At 41.6% G+C, this 13,648-nt stretch overlaps 5 protein-coding genes across 10 annotated transcripts; 4 read left to right on the forward strand and 1 right to left on the reverse strand.

Moving 5' to 3' along the window:
• The first annotated feature begins 93 nt into the window (after positions 1-93).
• Positions 94-2,669, forward strand: LOC117647270 (integrin beta-like protein 1). The gene is made up of 6 exons (XM_034388968.1): positions 94-672; positions 773-907; positions 1,004-1,132; positions 1,594-1,731; positions 1,830-1,964; positions 2,348-2,669. Exons 1-6 carry the CDS (start codon positions 306-308, stop codon positions 2,419-2,421), a joined length of 978 nt encoding a protein of 325 aa, XP_034244859.1. The 5' UTR covers positions 94-305; the 3' UTR covers positions 2,422-2,669.
• Positions 2,079-10,516, reverse strand: LOC117647249 (mediator of RNA polymerase II transcription subunit 15). Of its 6 annotated transcripts, none has more exons than XM_034388932.1 (14): positions 10,261-10,516; positions 9,230-9,281; positions 8,730-8,942; positions 8,377-8,579; positions 7,453-7,518; positions 7,290-7,354; positions 6,277-7,203; positions 6,062-6,195; positions 5,883-5,971; positions 5,620-5,796; positions 5,413-5,534; positions 5,132-5,325; positions 4,937-5,036; positions 4,524-4,856 (listed from the first exon to the last, which is right to left on the reverse strand). In XM_034388932.1, exons 4-14 carry the CDS (start codon positions 8,483-8,485, stop codon positions 4,524-4,526), a joined length of 2,316 nt encoding a protein of 771 aa, XP_034244823.1. In that variant the 5' UTR covers positions 8,486-8,579; positions 8,730-8,942; positions 9,230-9,281; positions 10,261-10,516. The 6 variants fall into 6 exon arrangements, with proteins under 6 accessions (XP_034244827.1, XP_034244822.1, XP_034244826.1 ...); XM_034388933.1 differs by lacking the exon at positions 10,261-10,516 and adding an exon at positions 9,770-9,851; XM_034388936.1 differs by lacking the exon at positions 8,377-8,579 and having other exon boundaries at positions 2,079-4,856.
• Positions 10,517-10,558: 42 nt separating this feature from the next.
• LOC117647286 (cx9C motif-containing protein 4) lies at positions 10,559-11,431 on the forward strand. The gene is made up of 3 exons (XM_034388991.1): positions 10,559-10,771; positions 11,013-11,166; positions 11,290-11,431. The coding sequence occupies exons 1-3, from the start codon at positions 10,708-10,710 to the stop codon at positions 11,309-11,311; spliced, it is 240 nt and encodes a 79-aa protein (XP_034244882.1). The 5' UTR covers positions 10,559-10,707; the 3' UTR covers positions 11,312-11,431.
• LOC117647287 (NADH dehydrogenase [ubiquinone] 1 alpha subcomplex assembly factor 8) lies at positions 11,367-11,898 on the forward strand. The gene is made up of 2 exons (XM_034388992.1): positions 11,367-11,508; positions 11,591-11,898. The coding sequence occupies exon 2, from the start codon at positions 11,592-11,594 to the stop codon at positions 11,787-11,789; it is 198 nt and encodes a 65-aa protein (XP_034244883.1). The 5' UTR covers positions 11,367-11,508; position 11,591; the 3' UTR covers positions 11,790-11,898.
• On the forward strand, positions 11,895-13,635 carry LOC117647262 (GPI mannosyltransferase 1). Its single transcript, XM_034388953.1, has one exon. It carries the CDS (start codon positions 11,918-11,920, stop codon positions 13,226-13,228), a length of 1,311 nt encoding a protein of 436 aa, XP_034244844.1. The 5' UTR covers positions 11,895-11,917; the 3' UTR covers positions 13,229-13,635.
• The last annotated feature ends 13 nt before the right edge of the window (positions 13,636-13,648 follow it).

Here is a 13,648-nt window from a genome sequence, read left to right on the forward strand (position 1 = left end):
TCTCGGAATGAGCCCGCGGGGCGCGTCGCGGCGCGTCGCGGCGCGTCGCGCGGGAACGCGGCGAGCGTGGCTGAAGGCGCGGCCGTGGTGCCGCGGTGCGGTATCTAGTGCATCGCGGTCCACCTGCGCCGAAGGTCCTCGCCCTCACGTCGCGCCGCGCGCCCAGTCAACTCCCAGTCAAAGTGCCTTCAGCCGCTCAGCCGCCTCAGCGTCGCGGCCTTGCTGCCCCTGCAGTGTGTCGCCTTGCCGCCGACCGCCATGCGGATGCCAGCGACCCAGTTCGCGCTGATCTAGAGACTAGAGGCATGGATCTCCGCGCCCTCGTCGCCCACAGGGCCCACAGGGCCTGGGCGTGGTCGCCGCGGCTGGCGGTGCTGGTGGTCGTTGTCGTGGTGCTGCTGGAGGACAAGACGGTGGCCGGGCAGCGCTTCGGCCACCCGCAGCACGCCCCGGGCCAAAGCTACCCCCAGCAGGGCTACCACCCCCAGCACCAGGGCTACAACCCTCAGCAGGGCTACCCCCAGCAGGGCTACAACCCTCAGCAAGGCTTCCCCCAGCAGGGCTTCCCCCAGCAGGGCTACAACCCCCAGCAGGGGCCGCAAGGCGGTTTCGGGCGGCCAGCTCCGGGACCGGGGCTCCAGGGGCCGGGATACCCCTCATTCGGGCTGACCGGTTCGTATAGCCAGTGTCCAAAGCCACCCAACGCGCCAGCAGGTGCCAGCATGGCCACCCCTGCTGTGCCAAAAGGAAACGCGGCTCCGCTTTGTTGCAGACGAAGGCCTGGGCTCGCCGTGCTCCTACGACGAGAACTGCTACTCCATGGAGCACACCTACTGCAAGATGCAGCAGTCGTGCGAGTGCAAGCTCAACTACGTGCCCAGTGAGGCGGGCGATCGCTGCCTTGCCAGTCAGTCTCTACGATCGTAGTCACCAGATTATCCGACGCACTATCTACTACAGCCACCGTGTTAAAAACCGTGTCAACTATCGTGCTTTTCCGCAGCGGTGGGCGCGGCCTGCAGCTACAAGTACGACTGTTCCGGCCTCGGCGCCGAGGCGGACTGCTTGCAGAACGTGTGCGACTGCGGGGGCAACTACTTGCCCGCCCCGGACGGCACGCACTGTCTCAAAGGTAGGAAAGGAGACCTTTTGGCCCATGGGATGGCCCCTGCTGCAGACCCCGCCGATGGTTGCACAAGACGATGGCCGTGCACGCTTCCTCTCAGGATCGGTTTTGCGCACTGCTGGCGGAACGCTACAAGTTCCAGGAGCTGTTGCGCCTGCCCGTGCAGACGGTGACCGCCGTAAACATCACCAGCTACCAAACAGTGTTGCACGCTGCGTTGCCTGTCGAGACTGAACTTTGCTCAATATTTGACTAAATGGAAAGACTTCTCAACGCTTTTACCATCTGTATCCCCGATTGTGCTTTTCGTCTTCGAGAAAGGAGAAAGGAACCCGTGCATTTCGGAGAACTTCGAAATTTTGCGGGATCGAGGGGCCATACCGTGTTGATAAGCTTCGCGCAACTTGATTCTATTTTTGCCCTACTTTTAAAAGTCTCTTCTTAATCCATGTAAAACGTCATTTCAGGTGCAGAACGCATGAACGAGGAGTGCCTGCTGGATCTGCAATGCGAGCCCCTCGGCCAGGGCGCCGTGTGCACCAATGGAAAATGCACCTGTAAGATGGGGTGGCATGAGAATCAACAAAAGTGTGTCCCCACCAGAGGTGAGACAATGCAGATATGAATGTCACCCCACTTTGACTTTGGTTTTCCACTAAAAATATCTGTCGCCTTCACTTCACTGACGTGTTCTGAAATTCAGAATTGGGTGAACCCTGCACCCAAGATGGGGAGTGTGCCACGGCCAAAAATGAGCAAGGAGTGGTGGTCTGCCACAGAAGTACACGCACTTGCCAGTGTCAACAAAATTATGTGGAGAGGGAAGGTGGAGTTTGCTGTAAGTACATAAATAAGTTCAGGGTTATCCGAAAGGAATAATGTGGCCGTCTGGAGTCAAATGATTATTATAAAATACTTGAAGGGGAAAAAGTGAAGAGATACTGGTAACAGATTGTTTTTTTTTAATGGGTAGGTATTTAATTTAAACATTACAATAAATAATTACATAATCATAGTAAAGTGCCTAACTGAGAAGCACTGCAGGCTAGAACTTGTTAAATTATAAAATTTGCAGAGATGGAAAGTGGGTGAATTCACTGTGCTCCTCTCACTTTCTTATCACTAATAAATTTAAGTGGTCATAACAAGAAAGCCATTTCTAAATCTTAATAATTGTTACAATACCTCAACAGGGTGTGGTAAACATCTTTTCTGTTGCAGCTGGAGCCGGCAAGGTCAATAACGTTATAGCAATGGTTATCCTTGCTCTTCATCTACTGTATATCATCAGTTAATTCATTCTCTGAAAAGGTATGTTTCCTCTGAAAGAAGACACATGTGAGGTGATCTAATAATCTCAGAGTCAGAGAGAAATTTCATTTAAAAAAACTGAGAGAATTGCTCCAGCAAGCAAACATTGTAAATAGATTCTTAAATATTCACAGCAGTTAATACTAGTTTACTGAAGTACACGAGCAACCACATATCACTATGTATAGAATGTAAAATGACCAGAGAAAAAGATAATAAATTTTGTACTACATTTCATTGCTCATGTTAGATGCCTATGAAAGACATCAGTTACACACACACATATGCATACACAAACACACATCTTCTCTCCAGACCAAAGCTTCTTCAGTGGAATTGTAAACCTTTTACCATATGAAATTGGACTAGCTTAAACTACAATCAAGTGCAAAATTTAGAGACAGCCATCAAGCAATAAAACATGATAAAGTGAACAGATGATGCAAGAAACACAATCCAATACTTATGTGTAGAGTAGAATAAAATCCAAGTACAGTGGTTCCAAAATTTATGTTTTAAATTAGAAGAAATTTAAAAGTACCAACCAACACGTTCAGTACAGGAATCACAAAGCAATGCCCTTACAATAAGCTATGAAGTGCTGAGATTCCTTAACTATTCTGTTCCACTCATGATTTCGTACTTAGAGGCACCACCCTGGTCTCATGGTTTCACCTTCAGTTCATTCCAAACAAATTGCATGAAGAGAGCAGCAGAAATGGGTCCCCAAATGAGAGCAATTGTCCCATTCTAAAGAATAATTGAACACATCATTTTAATTATTTTGTCCAGTAATTTCACAATGACAAAGCAGAATCAAGGGTTCTTGAATCAACAGTCTTGAGGCCACAGCAAATCACTCACCAAAATCAATTACATAATACAAAGGTCATACCTAAACTTTAGAATATTATTTTAAAATAATTTCATACAATGTAGAAAGCTTTGCACCTTCCACACAAAGTTTTGTTTTGCATGAAAGAGATACAATCTTTTTTCTAGCTGCCTTAAAATACTAGAAACTATGAGAAATTATGTGCTATACACAAACTTCCAATGCATTTTATGATGGTCTTTCAGTCTGCTTCTTTGCTATTCTTAATATCAAAGGATGAACATGATGACATCAGTGATTCAAACATAAGGAAATGAGAGGAGCATTTGAACAAATTTACAAAGGTCTCAGTATATAATGGTACTTCAGCATTCTAATAACTCAAATTTCAACTCAGCATAAGAAAATATTACCTGAAAAAAAAAAAAAACACAATAATAATACTGCAGGATTTTAACCGCAGGCCTCTCGGACAAATGAAGAAGGAAAGAATGAACATCATACAGATGAAGAAAACAGAGAAATGTTATTAAACAAGGATTCTTGGATTTTTTACTAAAACTGTAGCCTAGCAAACAATCTTTCATAACAATACACAGCATGAAAATATATGATTTAACTATTTCTAAAGCAAAATGACCTAAGTCATAATAATTTAGTATAAATCCAGCTCATGTACCTCATACATGTAGCCAATGAGGAAGACAAATTTCGTCAAATTGAGCTACCTTTCATTTCAGCCCACATTTCACTTTAAAATCATTTCTTCTCAAAAGAGTAACATGAATTGTGCAATAACATATTGAACAATTGGAAAATTCCATAAAAATTATAACTATTGGCAGTTGAGATAAAAATTAACTATCATCAAAACTGGTCACAAGAAAATTTAATTCATTTAAATATCACATCGACCTGACATGATGTCTCTTCAGGGAACAAGGTTCACACATTGAAGAGAACTATTATCCATAAAACCATTATGAAACAGAATACAAATTCTCTACAATAAGATTCAGCTGGCATGGTAATGAAAACTAGTAATAGATTCACTTCCATAAAAAACAACAAAAACATAAGCGACAAAACTATGTGAGTACAATTTGCATGTGAAAAGAAACTTAAATAGTTTCTCCAACAAAATTTTCCCTTACATAAGAAAGTTTTGAGAAAGCACAAATGAAATAACAACTATTATCCATGATAGTACAGTATTTAACAATCACTGATAAAATTAACAAATAGGGGCAATCACAGTCCTAGCAGCACAGTTGTCGCACTTGGCTGCGAGCTTGAAGGAGCGGATGCCTGTCTCACAGCCATTTCCCACGTATGAAGCAGTTGTGAGACAGTAAACCGAACAGGAAGTTTCTTCATTCTAACATCCAATGCAGTTTGTACTGCTTGCAAAAAGTCTGTGGCACCATAATCATGTTGTCCAAGTGTATAGCGAGGTGGAGATGAGGGATAATCCTCAGGCACAGTAAGAGATACAGGAGGAACACAAGGCAAATGTCTATCATCGAGCCAACACAGCAAATGAATTGAATTAGCACCCGACTGCTGAGTTTGGTCCAAGCTAACCTGAAATACAAAGAAACATTGACCAATGTCTGTGTGATATCTTGAGGAAATTGCATATATATCAAGTCAAATTTACTGACCTTGAACCGTTGATCAAGTCGGGCTATTTCTCCTTGGAGAATCTCTGGTACGTCATTAGCTACCTCTTCAATTTTTTTCTTTTTAGGAGGCGGTAGCAACCTGAAATTGAAATGATGGGAACCAAGACCATGATTTATTTGAGATTCCTTATCCAATTTCAAAGGTTGATGGAAACATTATTGCCATGTACTTACTTGAGATCAGAGCCAAATAAGGCTATGTTGGTAGCGCCAAATGTACGCTGCAATGTGTGATTTGCCATGGGGCTTTGAAGCGTAGAGCTAACCGCCTCCAGCAGAGGTCGGAACAAGACATTATCCTTCAAAGAACCCATTGAAGCACTGGGAGGTAAATTGCTAGGAGAATGTGCTGGTGGATGCTCAATATACTGTAAGAAAATAACAAACAAGCGTAATGAGAAAATAGAATATGTGTGAAACTATGGTAAAATACTACACAAAAATTCTGAGCTTACTCGTGCAAAGTCTAGTTTTTCCAAAACTACTTCACACTTATTTAACGTTTCTATCTGAGTGCGTTTATTGGGATTAGACAGAAGATCTAAGAGATGCTTCATCTTGCTCATCTTGTCACCATCTGTAGGAGGAAATAAATTTGATTGATTGTTTATTTATTTGCATTAAATAAAACCGAATAATAAAAAACAAATGCTGAAAATTACCCTTTGCATTTGCACTCATGCTGACAATCATCCGACGTAAAGGGTCAATGTATTTACTTAAGTATCGTATTTTCTCTCTGTATGCCTGCTCTTCAGGAGAAGGCTGAGCTAAGGGACTAGGGGTGGGTTGAGCCTGTCCTGGAGTGTTCAGAGATGACCCAGGAGACAATGCTACACCTTAAACAATTTATCAAATAAAAAAATTTATCACATTGTACATTATTTACTTGTCAGACACACTTGCAGCACATTTAAGCACGCACCAATTGACCGTTGTTGACCTGAGACAGATCCTAGCTGAGAGCCTGGGGATGGAGCCAGGCCAACCGCAGGTGAAGAGGCCATTTGGTTACTGCAAATTTAGAAGACAGACCGATACAATTGTGCGTTCCCTAAGGAAACTTTCAGACAAAACATCAAAACTGTGACAAACTTGAATTACCTAGGAGGTCCAGCACCAATGCTTGCTGGGGACTGGACGCTTGGTGAAGGACTCTGACGAAGGAACTGATTTGGAGTAACGTTACGAGGTCCCACAAAATTCGCATTTTGGTTCATCATAGCGCTTTCATTACCCTATGACAGAACAATTATTTTTTTGAGGATATAATTATTTTTTAGCGCAAGAAACAAGCGAAATACAAATTAAAATACTACCTTTCGTTGAGCCATGTGCACAGCATTAGGCATTTGACCAGGGTTCAGTTGGTTGCCCATCTGATTATGCATCTGATTGCCCATCTGAGCTCCTCCCATTGAAGGGCCCATTTGGTTCTGCATAGGAATGTTCCCAATCGCACCAGATGGCTGCTGCAGCTGTGCCCCCATTTGTCCATGCATTTGATTACTCATCTGGTTAGTGATTTGTGGTCCCATTTGATTCATCATTTGGTTGGGACCAGCATTGTTCAAGTTTCCTTGCATTTGATTTCCTATTTGCCCATTCATTTGACCTGGCATAGATCCACTTATCTGGCCACCAATATGATTGTTCATAGGGTTCAACATCTGAGATGACATTTGCCCATTCATTTGATTAGGCATCTGTCCACTAGGTCCACTCAGTTGTGGGGGCATTTGATTTCCCATTTGATTATTTATCTGAGTCGGCAATTGACCATTCATTTGGACTGAAAGCTGTCCTTGCATTTGACTAGGAATTTGTCCATTCATTGCCATTTGACCAGCCAATTGGCCGCTCATCTGACCCATCTGCCCAGTCATCTGGCCACCCATCTGCCCAGCCATTTGGCCACCCATGGGGCCACCCATTTGGCCCTGCATCTGGTTCTGCATTGGCCCTCCCATCTGGGCTCCCATTTGGCCACTCATTTGACCAGCCATCTGGTTGTTCATGCCACCAGTCATATGTCCCGCCAACTGGCCTTGCATCTGCCCGGGCATTTGACCTCCCATCTGCCTCGTCATTGGGTTGCCCATTTGAGCGCCCATCGGGCCACCCATGGGTCCCATCTGCCCACCCATTTGGTTCATCTGGCCCCCCATTTGACCCATCTGGTTAGGCATAGGTCCCTGCATCTGTCCCTGCATTTGTCCTTGCATCTGCCCAGGGATCTGCTGTCCCTGAAATGGACCAAATTCCATTCATTTGAAATCATTTTCATAGTTTGCAGTGCGCATGGAGATAAAAAGTTTGTAACATCAATTACCTGGACATTAGGACCTAGGCCCTGCATTCGCTGCATCCCGGGTCGTTGGTTCAATGTTTGAAGCACTGCAATAAGAAAAGATGACTCTTTCATTATATTTCCACCCCTTTATTTTTCTAAAAATAAAGACAATGAAAAAGAAAATTTAAAAACTTTTACATACATGTTGTGCTGTTTGGCTGTTGCTGACCACCTGGTCCTGCACCACTGCCTGGACCTGGTCCACTTCCTGTAAAAGTAAGATCAATAAACTGCTGTTACAAAAGAAAGGTACCGTAATGGCCCAAATAAAAGCCTTTGTTGGCATTTTTTTTCCAAGGGGAGGGGTCTTGTATGCAGGGAAGCCTTATATTCAGACCTTTACAGTAGCACTCCTAGTTGAAGATACAGATATGAAATTTTATGATAGGTCAAAACTAATTTGGGCAAGAGTGATTAAAAAAGTGGAAATTCAGGAGGCAATACACTGCAAGCATGACGAAGCTACAAAAATGATTGGGCACTAATGAGGATGTCTTCAAATTGAAGAAGAAATCTAATGTAAAGGGTAGACATGAAAAGAAGTTAATAAAACAAATGAACACAATGTATGAATAATAACCCTTAAAAATTATAAATAAAATAATTGAAGTAGAATGCATTGTCATCTAGTACATGCACAGAGATTCAGCAAAAGGGATAAATTGAACAAAATATAATAATGAAATAAAGAAAAACAAAAACAAAAAAAAGACTGATACCCTTAAATAGAGCGGTTTACTGCTATCCAGCCACCATGCAAGTCAATGACTAGAAAGTGCACATAACACACAACATGCAACACAGGACAAAACATGTAAAACAGCTGAATTGTGAAAGTTGAATGCGCTTTTCCAATCATTACACTGCCAAGATATACCATTATAGAAATTTAACAACAAAATATCCCTTTCCTAGTCTACTTCTAAAGACAAAAAGAATCTATATTGCTTTAAGGCAAGCAATAACCTTAATAAACTTGATTAGCACAACAATTTCTGAGTAGTACATTTGCACAGCTGTTAATTTTCTACAGTGAGGCAGACCACATTCAAGCTTAGAGGCGTACCTTGCCTAGCCAGAGTCTGCAGAGCGTTGATGGGATCAGGTACACCCTGCATCATGCTCATACCCCCAACACCAAGGCCCACACTGTTCACCATTCCGCTCTTCTTCATCACTACGGAACACACAACACGGTCACATCATGGCCTCCCAGAAATGCAACAGTGCACATTCAACTTTCTACGAAGTTTTTCCAGCCTTATATCACTGTAATTTAACAGGAGTACACATTTTAACTGTTGGGTAAAGAACGTTAGTGACCATCATTGACTGACCATTACTAGCTTGGAACAGACTTTAAAAGAATGTTTTGTTTACTTCGAATTTTATCCTTTCAACTGAAAACCATAAGCTTACCTAAATTGAATTATGCTGAGGCCTGGTTGTTAGTGCCATGGTTCATGCTTCATTTGACGGATGATCAAAATGCACTCCACTGTTAACTCTTATCAACTGTGTGCTGGAAGCCTCAAGTTGGCCATTTTATGAGTTGAGTTTAAGTATGAGTAAGCTTCCATCCCTCAAGCATTTGAAACACTTACATAAAATGCAAAACAGCATGCTTGACACCTTTCCAGTCAAGAGAGAGAAACAAGAGAGATGAATTATGAGAAACACATGCTGAAGATTATTTTACAGGCATAATGAATATGATTTGGGAATGGTACCAAACTTCAAAACCACATAATTGAATGAGTGAATGATTGAAAGAATGAAGGGATGATTGAGCGGATGAAAGAAAGAGAGAATTTTGAACAGAAATTGTTCACTTTTTGTTGACAGGAAATAACAGAAACAGAATATGGTACGTGACTATAGTGGGAGAAAATAACTTATTCAATGGTTTAGACACTTACTGACTTCTCGTACATGAAGAATTAAACGAGCGACAAACCCTACATATTCTTCCTGTAATAGAAATACACATTTGTAAAATTAATTCTTCTAAAATTTTTCAACACAAATTTGAAAGACAAAGCCTAGGATAGAGAAAACAGGGGAAAATGGAAAGAAAAGGCACCTGTTTTTTTTTTCCTTTGAATAGCTAACAAAAATAAATCCTATGGATCCCTCAGCGTAAGAGAGCAACATAACAACCTATATTCCTTCCTATATTCTGAACAAGAGGAACCAAAGGATCTTCCAAATTATTTTTTGAAAAGAGAAATAAGACAAGCAGTAATTTTCCTCCATAATATGTGTGGCCATTCAATGGAAACAGTCAGAGAAATTCTGATTAATTTGAGGCTTCATGTAAATGCGAGTTATCCTTCAGCAACCATAATTCCATATCCGAAAAACCAAGGTTGAATGAGAAAACAAGACACAAGAGCGTTTAAAGCTGAATAATTTTGTTTCACTCGCTTCTGGATGACTTTAGAACATTATAGGCTCACCCGAGTCTTAGATTTCTCGAACACATGCGTTTCCATTTCTCGGCTATTCCTTGCGGTGGGCATTCCAGCTGCCTGAATCGCTTCATCACTGAAAAAACAATTAACATGTCATGCATTTTACAGCACGCTATGCATCTCAGCGAGAAGTAGTATGAAATGGAAAAACATCTCGCTGAGAGAAAGAAGGACTCGCACAGGACAGGAATTGTATTCAGCCGGACTATGCAAAATCTGTTACATTGTGGAGGGGTGAAAAATTTGGGAGCCACCCTCCAGTACATAACAGAACAGCCTCTTCCTGTTCCCAGTCCACACTACTGCAGCTAAGTACCAAAAATTTACCAGCCGAAGGGAGGTTATGGCTCACTATTAAAAACATCACCCGCAATCCTTTTCTTAGGGATCCAAAACAAAAGACTATGAAAAATGAGTAAAACAAGAGATTTGAAAGAGATTATGTAGTGATGAACATAAAAATTACAGTTCCTTACATTTTGTTGACAATGTTTTGTCTGAAACTCGGAGTCCTCCAGGCGTTATCATCGTTGGACATGATTGGGGACACAGATATGTTCAGTTTCAACGGCGGTTAATGCATCGAAGTGGACCAGAAATAAAGATTATAGCTAGCAGAAATCAGGCGTTTTTTGCGTGCCATCAGGCGCCGTCAAATAACATCACAAATAATGTAATTCAGTGTGAATCTAGGACCGAAGACGCACTAAACACGCAACCGCAACCCCTTCCCTCCTCCCTTTCCCCTCCCCACGGCCCGGCAGATGTTCTTCATCTTGTTCTTGTTCTTGCTCTTAAAGAAGCTGAGAAAAGAGCAGAAAGCTGTAGAAGTGAGAAGGTGGTGTCACATTGTAAAATTGTGAAATATCTCGTCCAATCGGCTGTCGCAGGCCAATTTGCAGTATCCTTCCACCAATTTCTCTATGTCGAAGCGGTCCAAGGACCCTTGTAAACCATTTGCCTGCGCCATTCAAGATTGCCTCAATGGTACGTGCTGCGGTGTAAGGTGAAAGGTTAGGGCAAAGCAATTTCTTGGCATGTTCCGAAAAAGCGCGTCATTTTTTCAAGGACCTAAGTTTTTCTAGAAAAGGACGTTTATTGACGTCTCTTTATAGAAAAAAAATTATGTTTTCGTATGGATAGAAATACTACTTGATTAAGTTCTCATGCCCAGGTCTGCTACATTATGTTAAATATTTTCATAAACCATTCCTTATTTTGTTTTCAGCCAAAAACTTTCAAGAATCGGCCTGTGTTGATGTAATTGAAAATTTGAATGAGTGCTGTCGTCACTGGAAACACAAGTCTTTAGTGTGTTCTGGTATGTTAATTGGCCCAGCAGAAGTAGAGAAAAGTGATGTCAAGTCAGACGGAACCTCAGGGTAAGAAGGATGTGAAACTTTCAGTAGATAATAGCCACTGCACTGACTCCTTTCTGTGTCTTTCTCTTAGTTTTCGTAACTTTGTCTTAGTTTCCTAACGAGCATGTCTGTTTAACATTACAGGGTCGAGGTTCGGAAGGCGTAGATTTGGCCCAGTCGAAAAGACAACATTCTTTGGCCGCCACTTTCGGGCCATCCATCACTTAGTTGTCATTTTGGGAGTGTCAGGTTTCTTTGGCCCCTTTGTCTATCGCTATTTCAACAGGCCGTCTTTGGACGAAGTAGTGTTTCCTCAAGGCCATCATAGACCGGATTATAAATTCATTGAACAGGAACTAAATAGTAAGTTAAGGGTTGATAACTTTTGGTATTTTTGAGGTTTAATGTCTTTTATGTTATAAATATTTTCTCTGTCCGGTTGCAGAATGGAGATAGTCAAGAAAGCACGTTCCCGCTTCCGACAATATCCCAATCTGCTTGTTGAGTGTCGTTTTGAGGGTAGTGCTTATGCAGCGTGTGTTGCCCAAGAAGGACACATGCAGAAAGGGAGTTGCCAAGCAGAGTTTGAGAAGTTCAAACAATGCTTAGTTAAGACTGCAGCCAAACTAGGAACGCGGTTATAAGTCTGATTTGTACTATTTTGTCAAACCAATGTTGTGAATTTGGCTGGCACAACAGTTAGTATTTATGTAGACTGTTATTTCTTAGCAATAAATCAGTGTAAAAAGTTAACTTCTGTATATCTACCAAAATGAAACATTTTCTCTTTGGTCTCACCATCCGCTTGGTCCTCATATTGTATGGGGAATTCCATGATAAAACCTTTGTTGTTCCATTTACTGATGTAGATTACAAAGTTTTTACTGATGCGGCTAGAAACGTTCTTATGGGAGCGTCTCCTTACAGTCGCCACACATATCGGTACTCTCCCCTAGTTGCATATGTATTAACACCTAATATATTTGTACATCAAGCATTTGGTAAAATTTTATTTTCTGTGTTAGATCTTCTTATGGCCCACCTTATACATAGGCTGATGCTTAAACGAAATGTTAGTTCACAAAAAGCACACCTTAGTGCACTATTCTGGTTGTACAACCCTATTTCTGTTGTGATCTCTACTCGGGGAAATGCTGATACTTTGTCATCTCTGTTAGTAACGGCCACCCTTCTCTGTCTATATGCAGGCAAACCTGCCTGGGCTGGAATAGTCCATGGTCTGTGTATTCACATGCGTTTGTACCCCGTAGTATTCAGCCTGCCTCTCTACCTTTCTTTGTCAAGTGGAAGTAGATTTTCATTAGTTACTGCGAGTGACCGCGGGAAAAGTAACATCTGTGATAAAAGTGGCTCTAGTTCTGAAGGACCTTTAACAAAAGATGGTCCTAGTGCAAGCAATGAAAGTTCTGGCTTGTTTGTCGAATTTAAGAGGATTTTCATTCCTAATAAGTCCCAAATCAAATTGGTGCTGGGATGTTCATCTGCTTTGCTTTTATTAACTGCTGCCTTTTACTGGTTGTATGGCTACCACTTTTTGTTTGAAAGCATGATCTTCCACCTTGTAAGGAAAGACATACGTCACAACTTTTCAGTTTATTTCTATCTGCAGTACTTGAGCGCTGGGGCTGTAGTTAGCATTTGGCAAAGAATTCTCATGTTTGTCCCGCAACTCTTTCTCCTCCTTGCATTGAGTGTTCGATATGGACGTATGGTTGATTTGCCATTTTGCTTATTGGCTCAAACTATTGTGATAGTCATGTATAATCCTGTTATAACTAGTCAGTATTTTGTTTGGTTTTTGTCGTTGTTGCCAGCTTGCATACCAATGCTTGATTTGACATTGAAGCAAGCTGCATTTCACTCTGTGGTTTGGATTGTTGCCCAACTGGCATGGCTCTTACCAGCATATTGGCTTGAATTTAGAGGTGAAGATACATTTGTTTATATTTGGCTTCAAGGCATTGCTTTCTTCTGTGCAAACATGACACTCCTTGCTCGCCTCATAGAAGCCTACAAGCCAGTCCAAGAAGTTGCAAAAAAGCCCAAAGTAAAGTCAAAATAGTTTTAAAATTGCTAAATATGAAATGGGGTTGTAGCATTTTAACAAAAGTTGTAATGTCATTTAGTTTGTAACATTTAGATTTTTGTACTATTCAAAAAAGCCACCTCAGTGAATTTTTGATTAGAAATCCTAGTTGTATCTTAGTTTTGAAATTTGCTGCAGCTTATGTTGAAGAATTACGACTGCTTTGAGTGGTGAGTAGGAAGGACATCTGCACCAGTCTTTCTCTGGTTTGCAATGGTAATCCCCATTTTCTTCAATTGTCCCCAATCCAACATGAACGCTGCATATTTGTTCAATCTCTGTTCCTCATGAGTTGATTCTGCCTCACACAACGGTTGTGCCATAGGTATAAATTGGTGTTAAAATATGTTAGCTATGATACAATAAAATATATTGAAATTCAATTGTATGTTAAAA

Source organism: Thrips palmi, unplaced genomic scaffold (genome assembly GCF_012932325.1).
Source record: "Thrips palmi isolate BJ-2018 unplaced genomic scaffold, TpBJ-2018v1 HiC_scaffold_2, whole genome shotgun sequence".
In the NCBI taxonomy this organism is placed as follows: domain Eukaryota; kingdom Metazoa; phylum Arthropoda; class Insecta; order Thysanoptera; family Thripidae; genus Thrips; species Thrips palmi.